Source organism: Melospiza melodia, chromosome 3 (genome assembly GCF_035770615.1).
Source record: "Melospiza melodia melodia isolate bMelMel2 chromosome 3, bMelMel2.pri, whole genome shotgun sequence".
In the NCBI taxonomy this organism is placed as follows: Eukaryota; Metazoa; Chordata; class Aves; order Passeriformes; family Passerellidae; genus Melospiza; species Melospiza melodia.
In genome coordinates this window covers 12,621,386-12,641,427 of record NC_086196.1, presented here as the reverse complement: position 1 = coordinate 12,641,427, position 20,042 = coordinate 12,621,386, and the positions used below count along the sequence as shown (strand labels likewise).

The window sequence follows — 20,042 nt, the reverse complement described above, 5'->3', positions numbered from 1 at the left end:
ACCTCTCTGTCAGCGAGATGAAAGATGCCTTTTTTAAATGAAGGCTTGCATACCCAGATCTCTTCTCCTCAGTTTATCTTGGACGCCATACTTTTCTGTCACACAGAAAGCACCAGCAATTCTGGTGAGTCCAAAGGCTACACATGCAGCAGCTATAGATGAAATGTCACCTTGTGCAGGCTCATCTGCCCAGTTGGAAAGGAGCAGTGTAGGTTCTCACTCATGGCAGCTGGGGCTGCCACAGGCAATGGGGAGCAACTTGTGTTAGCACACCATGAATTCTGACCAGTGAGAGCAAACACAGGCACAGGTAGCACTACCCTGCAAAGTCCTGTACATCCTTCTGGATAAGGACCTACACAGGTAGACCTGGGACTTTTCCAGGTTGATCACCTTGCTCCACATTTATTTTGTTTCAAGAGAAGGCAGGTAAATGGTATTATCTCCTCCTATTTATGAACCTATACATTTCTGTGTCCAAAGGATTAAGACATTACTCAACAATCCAAGTCCACTGGATATTTCTTTCTCTATTAAGAATTCAGATAACAACCTTAGCTCTTTTCTAACACTAGTACACCAAAGCCTCCCATTTTAACCAGTTTGGGTTGGAAGGGGCCTTAAAGATCATCAAGTCCAGCCCCCATGTTATGGGCAGGGACACATTTCACCAGACCAGAAGGCTCAAAATCCCATCCAACCTGGTCTTAAACACTTGCAGGAACGAGGCATCCACAGCTTCTCTGGGCAGCCTGTTACAGTGGCTTAGCACCCCTCACAGTGAGGAATTTCCTCCTAATACCTAATGTGACTCTGTCAGTTTGAAGCCATTCACCCTTGTTCTATATCACTGTAAGCCCCTGTAAAAAGTCCCCCTCCAGCATTCTTTTAGCCCCCTTTTTGGTCCTGGAGGGTGTTCTAAGGTCTCTCCAGAGGCATGTCTTCTTCAGGCTGTACAACCCCAACTCTTCAGCCTGTCTTCATAGGAGACATTTCAGGCTATGTTATATTCAGTCTGTGTTATATTCAACTTAAAATTGTCTGTATGTTTTTGATCTTGGATGACTGTGTTTGTACAGAATACAGAGTTTGGAGCCTACAACACAACAGGTTAAACTGCAATTAGCTTCTTTCCAGGGAATGCAGCTGCTTTTCTCAGCCTTGGCTAAATAGTTTCAATGTTATGCCCAAAATACAGTAGGCAAAGGGATTCCAGTGGATCTAGAAATCATTTTCGTGACACAAAGGCAGTGTATCCCTCTTCCATAAAGAAAAATTAACCAGAATCTCAAAGTTTGTAATTGCAATGCTGATAGCTGAAATCATATGGTTTCTCTAAAGGCTTGGACAAATATAAACAGCAAAGAGGAAAAAAAACCCCAGAGTATTTTCTAAAGATTGGTCCCCATATGTTTCCTCTATGCTGCAAGCTGGTTGGATGGAAAACATCTCCTGTCCAACAGCCTTATGAAGTACACCAACAGAGTTCCAAGCCCTTCTGAGAGGCAGAGCTGTCAACCTGGGCACTGCCTTGTGCCAATGTAGCTACGTGGCTTCCAAGATTGGCTCTGGGTGAGAGCCAAGCAGCTTCGAGTGCAGGCAGGGCAAGCACAGGTCTGCCTGCACACATCCACGAAGGCATGTCCTAAGAAAGCAGCTCTGGGAAGACTCTTCTGTATTTAAAAGAAAAAAACCCCAAACCTACACTTTGGTAAGATCACCTGAGAGGTGGCTAATCTTACTGCTCTCACATTCGTTTCTTCACCTCCCACACGCACCACAGGTTTTGCATCAGCAGGAGGTGAGCCAGGAAAGAGATAAAAAAAATTGGGCAATTCATGCACCTGTGGGCTCCTGAGCCGCCTCCTGAGCCGCCTTTGGGATCGGATGCTCCAAAAAAGGCTTGTCTGGCACATGGCTGACAGGGCTGCATCCGCCCCAGCTCCGCCAGGCAGCCCCAGCACCATCCTGCTCACAGCCCACGAGAGTGAGTTTGCATTCAAACCTACCACTCCCAATCTGGGTGACTTACACAGAGGCCATCGTGGGTCCCACACCATGTCAAGGAATGACAAGTGGGAAATACAATCCGCCTCCAGATAAAGAACATCCTCCTAGCAAGTTTACTCCACCAACAAAACAGAAAGGAATGGTAATGAAAGGAAAATACATATTCTGCTCACAAAGAGCAATGCTGATTGTTATTCCAACCTGTTCTGAGGCAAGGAAATATAGGAATGTCTCTGCTCACAACACCTGGGAAACATGGGGATAATGGTTCCCAGTCCTACTGATGCTTCCTCCCACCCCACACTTTGATAAGATAAAGCTGCGGGCCAGGTTTTGTAAGGTTGGTTGGAAAGAAAGTAAAAACAGCAGTTTGGAAAAAACAGTGACAATGTGTTGAAAAAAAACCCTCAAGCAACAAATAAACAACAACAACAAAAAAAACACCAAAAATCCCCCACATCAACAACAACAACACAAGTCTCCAAAAACAATGACAAAAGCTGAAACACAACAACAAAACACAAACCAGAGAATTCAGTCTATAAATGCACAAAAATTACTGAAAATAAAGAGTTGCCATCAGACAAAAAAGTAATAGAGAAAAGGGAAAAGAAAAGCAAAAAATCACCTCCTAGTTTTCTCTATAGAAAAGCTAATGTCAAGAGATTTTCCTTTCAGTTTTGGGAAACACCCTGTGAGCTCCTACTTGGAAGGCCAGACAATGGCAGAGGCTTGGGACATGAAGGTGAGATAAAATACTGGGTTGAAAACTTCTAGTTGGCAATGCTTAAAATCAAGGATGGCATATGCTTGTTTTCCAGAAAACCCAGGACAGAGCAGGGAGAGGTCAGTGTTAAGAGGCAGGTAAGCAATACTTGCTATGACTTTCCTATGTCACTGCTCCAAAGGCTCTGTGTACCTGCCTCAAAGTATTTGTGGTCTGCAGCCTTGGCTTCACACCAATCTCTTTCCTTTAAGTATGTTTGACTCATCACATTTCATAGTTTCATTTCCAACTAGTCAAACCTGTACCTCCTCAATGCTGCTGAAGGTGGCAACACCTTCTTTAATGAGGCATATGACTGCTGCTTCATTACAATGGCATCCATATAAATGGATGCAATATTCATCAATCAAAAAAGTTTAAATTCTTTCTACAGCGTACACCAAGGGAGGATTAGGCTAGAATAAGCTCCTAAAATAAATCAGTAGTGTACCACCCAGTCTCGCTTCAAGTTGTAGCAAGAGATCCACCCTCTCCAAAAACTGAACTCCTCTAAACAAAATAATCTTGCCAACACATGGGAGGATCTGCCAAGAAGACCACCCTTATTGCCTAAATTTCTATTTCAAAAGGCTATCCCAAATTAGATGCAAATTACCATAATATTAGGACCATTCCACTCTTCTTGGACCAAAAAAAAAAGTAATAAAAAAGTACTGTTTAATTGCTCTGCCATTCAGGGCATCAATTAAGACACAGTACAGCATCTTCCCTTTGGTGAAAAGCAGCAAAAAGCTCTGTCATGATATTCCTGAGCTCAAAATGCCTGTTACACTCTCTCCATGTATTCCCTTTTAGTAGAATGAGGTTTTTCACACAGCATCTGGCTTACAATGACTTTTTTTTTTTTTGGGAGGGAAGGAGTAGGAGGACAATAGAACCCTTAATGTGCAGTGACATCATTTTTGGCTGCAGTCCCATTACCCAGCCTATAGCAAGCCAGACCAAAGACCTCCACGGGGGCCTTCTCTGGGAGCTGCTGGAAGCAATGCTGCCTTTCAGAAGGGGTGCCCCAGCACAAGGGCAGGATCCCTGCCCTGTCAGAGCTCCAGAAACAGGCAGGAGGCTCTTGCAGTCACTGTGCAGACAACAATTCACCCTGTTCAGACAAGAGGCCCCAACCCTCCTGCTCCACAGGGCAAGAGCTCAGACAGGATTTGAGCAAAGCAGGATCCAGCAAAGCCAGTTAACCCTGGGGAAACCAATCTGTCCAGATTGTTCAAGTGCCACTGACCTGAGAGCAGGCCATGTCCCCAGGCCAGAGTTAAGGGACAGAATTTGCTTTGCAGCCTAACGGGTAACATAGCAGAGATAACAGGACAACAGCCAGCGTTAGGAAGAGCAGTATGAAATGTGCATTTAGCTGCAACATAGTGGCAATCTTCATTAAAAGACCTTTATTGGGTTCCAATCAAGAAAAGGAGAGCCTGGCATGTTGTACAGACCTGGGAAGAGATGGATCCCAGCCTCAAAAACTCATGACCTGAAACTAAAACCATTTATTCTGACTGACATGGGCGACACAGACCCAAAAAGGGCTGCAAGGACTCCTATTCCCAACTTCTAACATCCCCACATTTCAAAGACAGCCAAGCCTGCTCAGTGAACAAGAAGGGGCAGACACCTCTAGAGAAAGCTGCACCCCAGCTCTAGACACCCTAATGAAGTCATAGACGCAACAGATGACGAGCTTGTGTTCAGACATCTAAAAGCTTCTCTGCAGAAGAACCCCACCTTGACTGTCTGCCCACGGCAGACATCCATCATGGGGTGGGAAACTGTTTGAAGTCTCCACAAGCCTCAGGGTAACTCAGCTGCACATCTCAGACTCATCAGATCATGCTTCCACTCCAGCAGGATGGCTCCTGATTGAGGAGCTACACTGGCTTTCTTAAATACCCCATGCAACAACCCACCAGTCATCAACTGATTTTCTAGTCCACCCTCTTCCCTTTTCTGCTTACAAAGCATGACTGCCTCCCCATTCAACTATTCCCTTGCCCTGCTCTGGCAGGTGATGGGATCAGACCTCACCTCTAACACAGACATCTGAAAGCCCACCTGAATCACTGCTTACCCCCTCTGCAGTGTCTCCTGACAATCCTTCTAATCCCACTCTCACTTCTCCTTCAAATCTCAACAGTACCACTTCAGGGCAGGTTGCCTCTTTCAAAGTCTGGCCTTCCTCCCCAGCCCTCGTTCCGCTCACTGTCTCAGAGCAAGGAGGCTTTGGATGCTGGGTTCTTTTCCAGCTTGAACACACTCTTGCAAAGGTCAGAGAATACTTAAAGCAGCCTCTGTTGAGAAGTGGCTGCCTCCAGCAGCTCCTGTGATGTCCCAAAACAACAGAAGAGGGCAGAGAGGAGCTGCCAGAGAGAAGCACATTTGCTCTGAAATCCATGGACACGGTCAGGTCCCAGAGTGGGCAGTGTCTGTCATGCATGAAATATCCCTGGTTTCTACACCCAAGGGCTCACTAACAGCAATGCAGGCAGCTGTGGGACAATTCCAGCTGTGCAGAGCCAGGCTGTCCAATGTGTCCAGCAACCAGAGCCCTGGCCTTGCTCTCTGCTCTCCCAGCACAACACAGCTGGGAAATTCCTTTCTACAGGAGGAGCACATGACTTGTATTGTATGAAAAGAGCATTTCTTCACCAGAAAGGTGCAGTTTACTAAACCCCCTTAGTGCCCCAAGGGCACTGGCAAAAGCACTCTCAGGCAGGTGACACCCTCCTGAACAGACACACTGGCAGAGGTGCAATATTCCTGTACATCCCCACAAGAAGGTAAATACATGGTCCCAGAGCTGCTAAGGGCATCTCCTTGTGATAATATGCTATTTCTGCTTCAATCTGACACACACCCTGCGCGTCCAAATGAGTAACTACATCAGAGAGCCCAGACACAGAGCCTCATCACCTCCCATTTGACATGGCTGCACAGGATCAAATCATTTCCACAGCAAACTGGAAGCAAAAGCAAGAGGGAAACGGGAGAAGCAGCAAGCCCAGAAGAATCACCTGGCACTGGTCCTCCAGGGCTCAGGAAGCAAATTTCTAATGATCAAGGCTTGCTGGCTGGTTAAACATACTGTCTATGCAGCACTTCTGCTGTTATTAAATATAAACTCAGCTCTATCTGTTCCTTGCTTTCTTCATATACTTTAAGACTGCTGTCAGGGGTTGGAGGGAAGGGAGGGAAAGGAAAAGAGAGAGCAAGAGCATACAAGGTAAATGAACCATGCAATAAAAATTGTTGAAATTGGCTCAGACATCTCCTGATAAGATCAGAAGTAGAGAAAGAACTGCAGATCATCTTGTGAGAAATTCAGTCACAGAGAAAACACATCCATTCAGGGAAAAAATGAAGTTAAACAGACATTTAAGAACATGGAGCCTTTGCTAAAAATGCCAATTCTTTAAATACTGAAATTGAGGGTGTTTTTGTCTTAATATGATTCTGATCCCAAGAGTCAAGGCTTGCATATTTGGTATCAACAGCGCCCTCTGAAAGTTCATATAAACCAGGAGTCTCAGTATATGGATCTCACACACTAAGACTGTGAATCTGGAGGCAAATTTGCCTCTGTAGCTAAAAAAGTCTGTCTCACAGCTCCCCACACCATTTCATCCCATGAAGTTCAGCCATGAGGTGAAATATCACCATGAAGGTCCTTAGACCCTTTCAAGATGCTATTGGCAATTTCATTATAGACTGAAACTAATCATTCATGGGTCTGTAGAGTAACTTGGCAATAGCCACCTGGTAGGAAGGGATGGCTTTCCTTGGGGCAGCCACAAGGTTCTCAGCACCAGCTGTGAGCCCTGCTCCTGAGTTAATGGCCCGTCCCTACTGCTGCAGAGTGGCTCAGCCAGCAGAGAGGCAGCTGCAGAAAGTGCTTCCAGCTCCTTGAGGACTTGCATTGTTCTGCCTGCATGATCCACCCCTGTGTGCAAATCCTAAGCCTTTGCATACCTCCTAGACACCGACTCCCTGTGTTTGTTAAATGTTTGACTGGCTATGGCAGCAGGATAATACTTACTGACTCCTTTTGACAGCTCTTCTGTTTGTTCACAAAGTGAAGTTCTTCATGTTTTAGAAATCATGTCAGCCTTTTAGCATCCTCCAGCAGATAAGGCCCTCCCTGCCAGCCCTCTCAACCCGACTGAAGCCAAATCTGCTGAAAAGGTGATCCTGGCACCCAACACCAGACTCAAAAGTAACGTCCCACACATTGCAAAGCACTTTCAGCAGCAGCACACACACAGCTCCTCACTGCTGTCTCCTACGCATCCCAAACTTCTCCCACAGAGCTGAAACCTAGCAGCAGTCTCCACACAGTATTTTCTCCACAGCCCTTGTGCAGGACAGTGCACAGTTTGTGGTGACAGCAAGCTCTGTGCAGTGACAGCAGCCCTTGCTCCTCCTGCAGAGCAGGAGCACACACAGCTCCAGAGAAGGAGGAGAGCCTCCCCAAGCCAGGCTCTCCCTAGACATGGCACTCTGCAGCCATCAGTGTTTGTCCCCATGATGCTGGTGACTACTGGGACTGCTTGCTGGTACCACTTACTAGCACTGCCAAGGAAACAGCCAGTCTCCAAAAAGGAATGGAAACCATTCCCAATTTTTAAAGAAAACCCAGGCAGTAATGAAATTCTCAAAAGAAAATTCCTTCACTTTGACTCCAGCAGCTAACCAGTGAGAAATGCCTCTAGAACTGGGTTGGCTCCACGCTTTGACTTTTCCTTGAACCTACAAGATACACAAAGCTTTTCCAGCAGCCAGAGTGGCTCAAACAGCTGCAGTAAGCTACTAGCCAGGGAAGCTTCCTGTACCTACACACCTACAAAAGCACCCACAGCCCTGAGGAAAGATCAAACCAGAGTTCACCAGGAGGCTGTTCTAGTTAGAAATAGGTCACTGGGTGTTGGGATCCGCGGTTTAAGCAATGCATGCCGCAGCTGCTCCCTCTCTGGTGGAAAGCAAGGCCATGGCTGGAGCCCCAGCTCCCCTGCAGCTGCCCCCTACACCTCCCTCACACCTCCTCTGCTCCCAAACGCTCCTCTGTGCTTCCTTCTGTCAGTACTTGTCTCTCAGGCAGCCACTTCTGCCAAGAACCCTAAAGCAGTTGCAAAGCTCTCCCAGTTGCACATGCAAACCCTCTTAAGAAATAGCCAGAAGGTTTTGCCTAATGTAGGAGCGTAAACAAACTTGTTACACGCTAATCACCAGGTAGGCCACACACCCTTCCCTTCCCCCAGCCCCTGAATCTGCTCAAAGGACAGGAAATACAATCGTGGTCACATACCTTTGCTTCCTCGTTGATGTCCCAGGTGAAGGATATTGCATTGTAGGCAATCTCCTCAATGTTGCTGATGGTGTTGAAGCTCTCCTTATAGTCAGCTGTCACACAGAAGGGTTCATGAGGGAGAGGAAGAAGAGATATTACCTGAGTTCTTAATCACATGAAGCAGCCAGAAACTGTACCTCTTCAGCAGCCCCTTGGGGGGCAAAAAAAAGCTGAACTGTACCTTAGGAATGGATTTTTAAAGAGGCTGGAAATGGTTCTCACACACAAAAAAACCCTCAACAAACAGGAGGAAGGAGCAAAATGGGACTTGCAAAAATTCTAAACTAGAAACTGCAGTGACAAAGGCAGATCCCAAATATGAGGTGTTCTGTGCTATGTGCGGGAAACTCTACCCTGTATGGCAAGGACATAAGCTCTCAATAAAACTCCTTCAATAACAAACAAAGATTTGCATGCGTGTCTGCTTTAAGTGCCAAGTGATTAATCCCTGCTTTGATTCACAGAAGGAAGGGACCAGGAGTACAGCCCAGCCTTCAGCCAGAGAAGGCTGGAACCCAGCCAGCCCCAGCCTTGTCTGGAGGCAAGTGGAAATTTGCAGTGTTTTCTTTTTTTAAATGTACCAAAGACGAGTTGTGAGCAAAGCTGTGGGAAGGAGGATCATTAGGCTCGAGGTATTCCTACAAGGATCTTGTCCTTTGAAGAAACACAATATTTAGGACAGCCACTGGGACTACAAGCTGTGACTTAGCTACAAGTACCAGGATATTCTAAGAAAACCTGTTGTATGGAGGGGATTGTTGGATTTCCCAAGACAAAACCCACCAATCAAAATCCTAAAAAAAAAAAAAAAAATCAGCCTCTTTAATGAGTTCTAAAAACTACAGCATTAGTTCCAATCACAAACCATCTCTGGGCTTTCAGCAAAGCTATGGAGGGCAGAGAGGGATCCAGAAGTTCCTTAAAATAACAAAGCTTTGGCAGAAAACGGAATCTTGCCAAGGAATTAAGTCTTAAGTCTGACATCAGCAATGAGACTGTTCCTTACCTATGTCAATGCATCTTTGTTTGGCTGTGTGCTGTCTTGAGTGCCAGTATTTCCAGTGCCTGAGCTGATCTTCCCTTGTTTTGTCTTCAGCAAACACAACCATAATGACACTCTGAAAGGAGAGAGGGAAAGATTAAAAAAAAAAAACAAACAAAAACATGAAAGAGAAATAAAGAAAAGGCCAGAGAATACATTTGGTTTGGAGCTTTAGGCTTTTCCACTTGAGGCAGTACAGTATACCTGGAACACCATTGCCAAACAGGAAGGCAGACAACAGCACTTTCTGGGTCATAAACAGAGATGAGCAGAACTGCTCTCCTAACCAGAATTCAAGGATCTCATTCCAGGTGTTGCATCACCTTTACACAAGTGCTGACACCACTTCTTAACAGTCTGAGCCAAGCTGGGCTGGCCTGGCAGTAGGTGGACAGCAAAGGAACGAGCACTGACGTAAGAGCACAGCTAAGCTGGCCTTTGTGCTGATGCTCTGGTCGAGATTGCTGCACTTTAAGGTTACCATGGTGCACACCCTCCCTCCCAAGAAACCACAAGTGCTGCCACTCACTCGAACTTTACTGATGGGGTGGTGGATTCCTTCAGTGCTGCTGACTTCTTTCAGCGTGATTGGGTAAAATTGACCTTTATTCAGGTAAGTCATTGTGCTGTCCCCAGGCTTCTGTCGGAGGGACTTGGAGGCTTCCAGAGTGTATTCAAAGTTATTCCTATAGAGTGAAGAGTGTAGTGATTGCTAAGGCATTTTCCTGGAAAGCTGATTAAACGTCCCACATTTAATTTGGAGAAATTCCAAAGTCGTTAGCTGACTCATTAAGCCACCAACAGGCAAAGAAGTTGGAAAACAGGATGAGCCCCTTTTCCAACCATTTCCTTCATGAATGAACATTTTAAGAGAAGTTCTTGGCAAGCTAAATCCTAAGACACATCAGCAGGCAAGACTGGAAGGTCTCTATTCAGGCTGAGAGCAGCAAGCTGCCCTCAACCAACAGAAAAGTATCTATTAGCAATTTAATTAAATTCACAAGTCAATAAGCTACTCAGTGGCCATCACCCTCTCAACTGCAACTATCAAACAAGTTGCTCCCCTCCTCTGGAGTTCAGGTGAGTTTTATTTCTCCTGTTTTTGATGTAAATTTCCAGCAGACTGAGAGCAAGACAAGCACACCAGGGAGGGGGGCACAGATGGAAGCAAACTCCCCGATCACTCCCAGACAGTACTGCCTCTTCCCATGGGACACAGATTTGGTGCAAGGACACTAACTGAAGATGGGTGGTATTTACAGTCCTCCAGGTAGTTTTCTTTAAAGTATTTGTTTTCTTCAGAGATACAATTTTATCTTTACAGCTACAATTTTCAACTGTGAAATTCAAAAAAGCAGACAATTGTGGGTTTGAGATGCACAAGCCCCCTCAAAATCCAACTGTGACTTGGTGCAAACTGGCATGAGTTGTACTGCTTGCTCATGGACAACTAAGAGAATAGGAGGATATGGGCAAATGGGAGCCTTAAATCATTACCCAGAAATGCTGTCAAAAACATAATCTTCTGAATTCATGTTGGCCATTCGGAGATTCAGTTCAGTAGGAAAGAAAACCTGGAGTAGACAAAACAACAATTAACACTGCAGCAAAAAGAAAAGTCAGTATTAAATAGACACTCCTTACCACGGAACTTCTGTCAGGCACATTGTTCAACAGATAACAAACGATTTTTGGTTTCAACAAACAGGACACTTGAATAGTGTTTTAATCCAAAACTTCTGGGTGTCAGCTAAGCACAACATCTCGTAAGCCTTCCAAGTCAGCTTAAGGCAAAATTTTAATGCTTTCCCGAATCTCGAAGTGTATAGCTACACAGCTCCTTGAGGTTTGGCTTAAAAATCAAAACATGGTTACACTGCTATTTTCAGTTGCTATCATAAAACAAAACCCACAGATTTTCTCACTCAAGGGCCCTACATAATCCAACTGTTTTCTATGGACACACACCACACCTAGAAACTGGCAGTAAGGAAGCTTATATACAGTCACTTCACTTTGGTACCTGCAAAGGCACCACAGAGTGCTGAACTCTTGCAAAACCCTGGCTCTATGGATCCAGATAACTATTTCCACACTCTGCAAGCCAAAGCCTCTGTCACTAGTCAGATTAGTCATTCACTTTTGATAATGATTGCATGTTGCGAAGGTTCTATTTACTAAGTTTTAATTATGCACTTTTCTGGGAAGTGGATAAGCCACTGGACAGCTTTCTGTCATGTAACAAGAACAGTTTAAGATGGAAGTGAATCTCTCCATCCAGATCAAGACAGACACACACACAGCAGCTGCCTCTCCCGGTACCTCTTGCACACCCTCCTTGAAGGTCTCCGAGAAGGTGGAGTCTGGCGTTCGCCTCTGCGAGTTCTGGGGCTGTGTGCTGGAACTGAACTGCTCGGGGTTGAGGTTCCTGTCGAAGACCACCACGCGCTCGGGCGGCTCGGGGTGGTACACGCCGGGCGGGAGGCCCACGGCAAAGCCGTGCGCCTGCGTCTCCGTCTTGATGGAGTGCGTGGGCATGGTGGCAATGGAAACCGTCACCGTCGTGTCAGGGGTCGTGAGGTGGCCTCGCTTGTCCATGCCCATCTGGGGGGTGTGTGGAAGTACAATATTGAAAGGCACATTTTTCAGAACCTGGACCCTGTTTTCTCCAGCAGAAATGAGCGATTGTTCTGTCACGTTTGGGATGCTGTTCCTTAAAAGGGCAAAAAGAAATCAGGCATAAATTATACAGATTATTTTCTCAATAAACAAGAGCTAGAAAAGCTTTTCAACCTTTTGGACAAGGACAGCTGACTCAAACTCTCCTGCTCCTGCAGCTCAATCCTAACCTGAAAAGCTGAGAAACTCATTTAAAAAAACCCATAAGTCCTCTCCCACTGTTAATCATCCCACCTTGGAGAGTAATTACCCTGGAGCAAAGGGTGAGGGTTCACAGCCCAGATCCTCACTGCCTGGAAAACAGCAGACCAAAACTAAGCACTTCCCACCACACAGTGGCACACACAGGCTCCACGAAGCTGCTCTTTGGCAGAGGCAGAAGGACTGACAGCAAGGCTGCTGCTCCCCTGCCCCAGGACTGTGCACCACCTGGGAAGCACTAATAGGGAAATTACACCCCTTGTTTCATGCACAACCCCCCAAGAAAATCTGCACCAGGACTCCTGGGAGTGGTTTGCACCAAGACTCCTTGGAGTGGTTTGCATAACTTGCCACGCTCCACCCCACCACACTCATTTCTGCCAGGACAGCACTGAGATCTGTGGCTGAGCTGACCTCATGGCTAGTAACCACTAAGTCAGCCTGCCCTCTCTTTCTCCCTCCCCATCAATTGGTCCTGCCCCCTCCTTCACATCAATTCAGACATTTCCCCTGCCTCCTTGGTGAGCCAGTTCAGCTTGCCTGGCTGGCAGAAAACTAGCCAGCTTTTCCTTCCCTGTTTGGTGATGGATCAGTGTGAGACTCAATCTGGTTCAAGAGGAGCAGTGGGAACACATGGCTGGGAACCAGCCTGCTCTTTTCAATGACAAGTCACTCAATCTGCTCAGTCAGACCACAAAACCTCACCCCAGGTCCTTAAAGCATTCTAGTGTTTCCAAAGGAAGAGGATGGTAGGAGTGGAAACTGGCTGGAGTGAACCTCCCATTTGTTATATTCACCTAATCAGTAAAATCTGCTTGGGAGGCATGAGAGAGAGAAGGCAGGTAGGAGAAGCCAGACAGAAGTGCCAGAGAATACAAAGAAAGTCCCCAGACAATACAAAACCAAATCACAAGCACTTGGAAGAGCTTCCCAACTGGCCCATGCATGACACAGCAATGCTGCTGGCACCTGAGCACAAAAATCAGCAGAGAGCAAGAGAAGTAACTCCATGAAAAATGGAAAGCGTCACCAGTGACTGCAGCCTGGGGGGATGCCTGCACCTAGAGCTAGAGAGCAGCTTTTGCTAGGCTGACTATATGACATCAGCACACCAAAAGCAGATGGATGGCACTGAGCAGCAGTTTGAGCCTCAGCTCTCCACACCATGGTTCAATCCCCATCCTGTTCCTAAGGCAACACAGAGGCACAGAGTAAAAGTTAACAATTTCTCTCCACACTGCAGCAAGTTACTGTCCTTCAGCAGCTTTGCTGGTTGAGGAGGCAATGGAGGAAATAGAGAAGCAATAATAAAAAATAATACCTTTTGTTATGGTCTTGTTCAGGATGTTCTACCTCAGGCTTGGCTGTTGAAGATCTCCTCTCCCTTGGAACCTGAGAAATTTAAGACATACTATAATTCAATCCTTCCTCCCATACAAAAAAATTAGCTCCTTAAAATTTGGTCAAATTAAGGAAGCCTTACTTTGGAGGCCAGGCCAACCCCAGGAGATGCCCCACAGAACCCTACACAGGCAACTCAGTTCCCAGGTGTCAGCCCTGAGCTCTTGCCAGCAGCAGGTGGTGAGAACACCAGTGCAGAAAATGATCCATCTACGGCTGGAGCACAGTCCTGGGGTGAGCAGGACCAAGAGGAGATTTCCCAAGGTTTTCTGGCAGTGCAGGTTCCCTCAGAGTTCAGCTTGCTGGATAAGCTCAAAGCTTGTGAAAGGATGCTGTTCCACATCCACTTCCCCAAGTGCTCTCCAGGCCATTCCCTCTAAGACCAGTTGAGGCTCCCCTTTCTCCTCTGTGATCAGGCAATTTGGGGAGCACCATGTCCAATGAACATATCGAGACACTACAGCACATGTTTGTGTATGGCCACACAAAACACACTGGCCAAAACTATATTAAAACTTTTATAAACAAAATGTAACCAGCATTCTGGATTTAAGACAGCTCAGTATTGCTTCTTGTATTTTATGCCACAGACAAGATTTGCCCTGAAAACACAACATCAGTCAAACAAGTCACCTTGCCCACACACATGCCATTTTCCTGGCTGCACTGCAAGGCCAAGGCTCACAGGAGAAGGTGAACTCTTGGAGCTGTGCTGGCTCAGCTCCTTGCATGGAGCACATAACCAGCACTCCAGCAACCCAAACAGCTCTTGCAGCTGCTGGCACAAGCCTGTGGTGCTCAGGTCCCCTCAGCCACACTGCAAGTCCACACAAGCTCTCCTGCCAACCCACACGTAAGGCCTAGGACTTTTGTCACCCTCATCACGCCTCCTGAACGAGCAAAGCAAACATCTTCTGGTGTATGTATGCAGGAGTGAACTCCCACCACGCTCCTTCACCAAAGCCTGCTCAGATCCTGCCTCCATTTGCCAGCCTGGGTGCAGGGTGGGGAACCACTTCAGCATGGAGGCAAAGGCTGAGGGCACACCGGCACCAACAGCGTTCTTCTCTACACAGCTCTGCCTGGAAACTACATCCTCATTCTTACACCTGGAATCCCCAGAAACACCAGAACTGTTTGATTTCCCACAGTAACCAGCAAAATGTGGAGAACCTCTAGATGGAGACTGCTGGGAGATCAGCACTAACTAGTCACCAAAAAATAAGAGTTTTCCAATCTGCGTTTGGCCAACACTCCCAAAAGAATTTTTATCCAAAATTTGTTTTCTATAAAGCCTTATTAACCACAGTTGAGCAAGCTCAGTAGTTAAATGGAAGGAAACAAAAGTTTTTTGGTTTTACTGTTCTGTTTTTTTTTTTTTTTATAGGAAGGTGATCTCATCAGCTGCCTTTAATATGCAGAGTGTTAGAAATGCCTCGACATCATCTCTCTATAACATTACTCCATAGCAGCCCTCAATAAATCTTTCAACCTCCAGCCATTCTGCTTTATCCAAGTGTGCAGCCTACCTGTTCTTCCACCAATTTTTTCTGTACATCCACTCATACCCAAATATAAGAGGAAACCCTGAAATAGGCATTAATGTACAGCAAATCCCTTCTGCTTTGCTGAGCACGACGGATCAACATCAACATTCTTTTTGTAATCTACAGGTTTAGAAATCAAAATTGATCTTGTGGATTAAAATTGTTCTGGTGAAAGCATGTTGTTGTTTGGGTTTTTTCCCCAAAAGCACAGTAAGCACAAGCACAAAGCAGAAAGGCAGTTTTCTCACAAAACTAGCTGAATAACATCCACATCAGTGAGTCTGTGGCATTTTGTCATGCGTGTGTGGAGTGTTAATCTCCATATTAAGCATTACAAGAATATTTTGGTATGTAAGACATATTCAACTCTTAAAAGGGCAGGCAAGTGTTTTGTCTGCACCAGGCAATCTCTCCCAGTGCTTGAAGAACACAACTGAGGCTGGCAACTGCACTCACCACTGTTAAAAGACACAAGCCACAGTGCCAGGCAGGAGAGCCAAGTCAGCCTCCTGGCCTTCCTGCATGCTCAGCAAAGGAACAACAGGCATCTCCACCCAATGAGCCAGGCCACCATAACACAGGCGTCCCAACACAAGCAGGACCCCTCCCTGCCTGGAAATGCCTGCTGGTCCCCGCTGCCCTGGCTAGAGATAACTATCCTAGCTTATACTTTTGGTATTTGGGAAACAGAGCTCAGCAAAATGCACCCCATGCAGACCAGAATGTTCTCTGACTGCTCAGCTCAGCTGTGAGCACCTAGGAAGGCACAGGTCTCCAAGAAGACCACGAACACTGGGCAAGACAATCACTGCTATCAAAGGATTAACAGATTACAGCAGCTGAGGCTCACTGAGGGTTAGAGGGATGCAGAGAGCAACTCTTTCAGGTGGACACTTCAGCCCCACACAGCACCAAAATCCTGTAACTGCATCTTAGTATCAGCTGAGCTTACAGTAACACAACAAAGCCCCAGCAAAAGCCAAAGGTCCACCAGAACAGGGATCATGAGCAAAAGGAGTTTCTTACTCCATGTATATATATATTCAGGCAGGGATATGGTACAAAAGTGTCACTCTTTATGACATTGCCTCTTGCAGAACCTGGGGTCAACAGAAAAAGTGCTACTCAAGTTGAAAAGCAGCGAAGTGCTACTTTTACCTCAAGATCTTTTTAAAGACCTAAAAATAAAACAAATTTTCAGAAAGAGAGACATAGGGTTTTTTCAATTTAAAATCCACACTGTTTAAAGTCCTTGAGTTCTGTTCACAGCTTCTGTAAAATCCTCTAGCAAATGACACCTTTTCCACAGGGGGAACACGAGCTCTGCTGGCTAGCAGAACAAGCCCAGGCCAATCTACCTTGTAGTAATCATAGAGCAGTCCGAGGGCAGCTGCACTGTCTTCATCCCCATTGATGCTCATCATAGCTTTGGTAGCTGCTGTGAGGGGATTTTCAAGAAAAGTTTTCCAGGCCTCATCTTCATTGGTGTAAGGACGTCTCTGAGAGTAGAGAGAGTCATTCTGAAGAACCAACACGGGTCTTTTACTTGAATCATAAAAAAAGAAGAAATAAAAAAAAAAAAAAAGCCACCTGTTAGAACACATGAAAAACATTCCAAAAGTTCTTCAAAATTAGCTGCCCCAGTTTCAAGTGGTTCATATTCTGATTCAGTGTACTGCAAGGATTAGTCAACACAAAAAGCCCAGAAACTTGATTCTGATCTCACTCATGCTCAGAGTAAATCAGGATTAATTTGACCAAACTCAGATGGATTACACCAGCCTCTACAAAAAGACAAAGCCATGTAAGAGCACAACTGACCTGCTCATGCTCTGAATCCAACCCAGAAAGAGCAACACACTTTCTGGCCAACCACCTACAAAGCTCCAGCAAATCCCATGTAAAACTGCCAAGGCACAACCTGATCTAGTTCCCATGTGGAACTAGAAGACGTGCATTAACGAAACATCTCTTTTCTCCAGTGCTTTCAAGTGTCTTCACTCTCAGAATAGATCTAAAAACACCACCTAGAAGCTACTGATAAGTTACAGATGACATGGGGAAATAGGTAAAGGGGGATTCAAATCAATTAGGCAGTGTTTTTTCCTGACAAGGGGGGAAAAAAAACAACTTACTGCCTAGTTACAGTTAAAATAACCCAGCACACTAGTTTGAAACACACTCAGATGAGTGAAGAAAAAGGAAAAAGATGAGTTATTCCCTTTGTGCTGTAGTATATATATATAAGATTATATTTACTCTGAACATTTGGAGATTGCTGGGAACCAACTCCAAAATTACTTGGAGATTCTCTCCACAGACAAGAGCAAGATGTGTAGAAAATGTTGTCCTGCCAGCCTAGATAATATTTTTCTGTTCTATTGTAAAACATATGCTTCATCTCTTAAGTCAGCTCAAGTTAATTTTTAAATCTGACTTTTAAACCAGTTCAGTTTTCTTTCCAGTGCAAGTTTAACATTAGTTTACTGCAGATGGGCTGGGGGAGCAGGAGAGGCTTTTTTACTTTCCTTAATAATCCCAAACTTGACATTTTTGGTGAACTGGCTACAATTAAAATAGAAAAGTAGTTATTTAAAAACAACTACCCCCACAAAAAAACCAAAAAAAACAAAAAAACAAAAAAAACCCCAAAAACAACAAAAACCCACCACCTTCACATCCTTTTCCTAGTAGGGAATCCTTCTTTTCATCTATTTCAGATACATTCAGAGACTGAAATATACTACAAATACAAAAAGTTGTGAAATAGAAAGTTGTGAAATACTCTAATCGCTATAATCAGCTTAGCAGTATCCTACATTTATCACCACCTTCTACCAAAAAGATTGCAAAGCAAATTATGCATTCGACGCTTTATCAGTTACACAAGTCACCATCGCACAGCTTGGCTGAGCTGAAGGCACTGAAAGCAAGTGGGAGTTTCCAGGACTTGTAACAGCACTTTGTGGCTATAAATCAGTATTATGGAGTTGAAAGAAGAGCAAACAAAAATGACAAAAGAGACAAGTTCTTGCACCAAGCCCATTCTCTAGGTCCTCATACGTATTTGTGCACACACTGACACAGACACCCTAACGCAGAGGACAGCTACTTTCTATCAAAGTGAGACAGACGACCCACAGAAGAGAAAGCAGAATTTTCTTTAGGGACGTGGTACAAGCTATTGTTCTTAATATAAAGGAACCCTCAAATATCCATAGCAAATGGGAAGACTCACAGAGGAAAAGGCAACTGAAGTAACCTGGGTGCAGTTCCCTTGATCCATCCCACCAAGCTGAAGGGCTAAGTCAGCCTTGCTGAACTCACAAAAACACTATCCTGATTCTCTCCAGCAACACAATACTCACATGGGAAGGGAAAATCATCAGAAAACCAAAAATACTGAGAACAAAAGGCTCAACTAGCCAGAAACCTAGCGAATGCAAGAGCTAAGTATTTCTGTGTGATTTTTTATCATTGAAACACCGAAATTCAATGCACATTGCCCTAAAGGTAACCCACCCACCTAAAAAAGCACAGAAAAAGTTATCTACAGAATTATCAAGAAAAGCAGTGTTTGGCAGGAACTCCCTACTTCAGGGGAACCACAGCTTCCTTCACGAAAATGAGAACATATTGATAAGAGAAGGCAAACACGTCTTTTTTCCCTACATTTTAGAAGATAACAGGCATGCCGATCTGCTCACACAGTGGTAGAAGTCCAGCAGAGGCAGAAAATTAAGCTTCATAGAGCAGTTCTAATAATTTCCCAATTATACTTTCCACTTGACCACAGTGGGAGCAGAGAAACACTACAAAACGCAGAGACTCTTTGCCTGTGATATTCCCCAGCCTGGGATGTTCTGTGCTCAGACCGCAGAAACGATTCCTCCCTCCTTCACTGCTGCAGGTGCTGTCCCTGTCACCCTGCGAGCCCAGAGCCGTGCACGTACCCAAACCGCTACGACCTCGTCTACTAAGCGTCACTGGAAATAAAAACACCTATGAAAAATCCTAGTCAGGGACATGAGTTAAGCGAGCTGCTGCATTGGAGTCCTCTTCCTAGAAAGCAGCAGGTTGAAACAAAAAGTTGGGTTTAAAATCCTACACGTTCCCTAGGAAACGAGCGCATTTGAGTCACCAATCATTCAAAGTATAGAAAATTTTAATTCGGTTCTTGAAAGCAAATCCCTTCAGAGCTACCCCATTTTCTGGCACTCAGGTGTCCACGGCCACTGTCAGCAGATGGACACGGCGACAAGTGCAGCAACAGATCCGAGTCCGTAAACACAGCCTGGGATCCGCTTGAAGGCGACGTCTCGTACTCAACACCACGGAGTTACAGAACACACACACCTCGAGCTCAGTTTAACTCTTTCAGGACCCAACTTCGGCTACTCCGGGGTCGCCGCAGCCGAGCTGGCCGGGAGCCGCCCTTACCTGCCGAAGTCCACCTTGCCGGAGGGATGCGCCTCGTAGAAATCCATGAGGGCGGCTGCGGCCGCCGGGCAGCGGCGCGGGGGCTCAGCCCGGCTCCCTCGGCCCGGCAGCTCCTCCCGACGGCGCGGCCGCCGCCGCCGCCGCCCGCATTTAAGGCGCGGCCCGGCGGGGCGGGGGGCGGCCCCACGCCTCGCTGCGGGTGTCGGGTTTCAAAGCCGGCCCAGCCCCGGCGCTCGCCCCGCGGGGTGGGGTGGCCGCCGGGGTCGCCCCGCTGCGCCGCCGGCTCCCCCCCGGGGCTCAGCCCCCGCTCCCCCCGCCGTTCGCGCCGCTGCCCCGCCGCAGCCTCCGGGTGCTCCCCCGAGAGAGAGGAGCGAGGGGGGCGGGCCCGCGAGAGCGGCTGCCCCGGCCCGGCCCCCGGGCGGCGAGCCCCTCTCGCCGCAGCCCCCCGGCGGAGCGGCAGCACCGGTCGGACCGGACCCGGTACTTCTTCCCCCGCCCGGCTCACTCACTTGTCGTAGTCCTGTGTCATGTCTGGCGGAGGCAGCGGGCGGCAGGACTGGCCGGGCGGGTCGGGAGGAGCAGCGCCGC

At 46.5% G+C, this 20,042-nt stretch overlaps 1 protein-coding gene across 2 annotated transcripts in view; it reads right to left on the bottom strand.

The window, feature by feature from the left end:
• The window catches only part of GRHL1 (grainyhead like transcription factor 1), a 40,818-nt gene extending 20,776 nt beyond the window's left edge, over positions 1–20,042 (bottom strand). The window contains exons 1-8 of one of the 2 annotated variants that reach the window (XM_063150825.1): positions 19,964–20,042; positions 16,373–16,559; positions 13,388–13,458; positions 11,509–11,899; positions 10,684–10,760; positions 9,716–9,872; positions 9,151–9,262; positions 8,103–8,197 (exon numbers count right to left, since the gene is read on the bottom strand). In XM_063150825.1, coding sequence (XP_063006895.1) covers positions 8,103–8,197; positions 9,151–9,262; positions 9,716–9,872; positions 10,684–10,760; positions 11,509–11,899; positions 13,388–13,458; positions 16,373–16,559; positions 19,964–19,983 — 1,110 coding nt within the window. In that variant the 5' untranslated portion in view covers positions 19,984–20,042. Of the gene's footprint in view, positions 1–8,102; positions 8,198–9,150; positions 9,263–9,715; positions 9,873–10,683; positions 10,761–11,508; positions 11,900–13,387; positions 13,459–16,372; positions 16,560–19,454; positions 19,538–19,963 lie in introns of those variants that run through there. The other variant, XM_063150824.1, reaches the window with a different exon arrangement.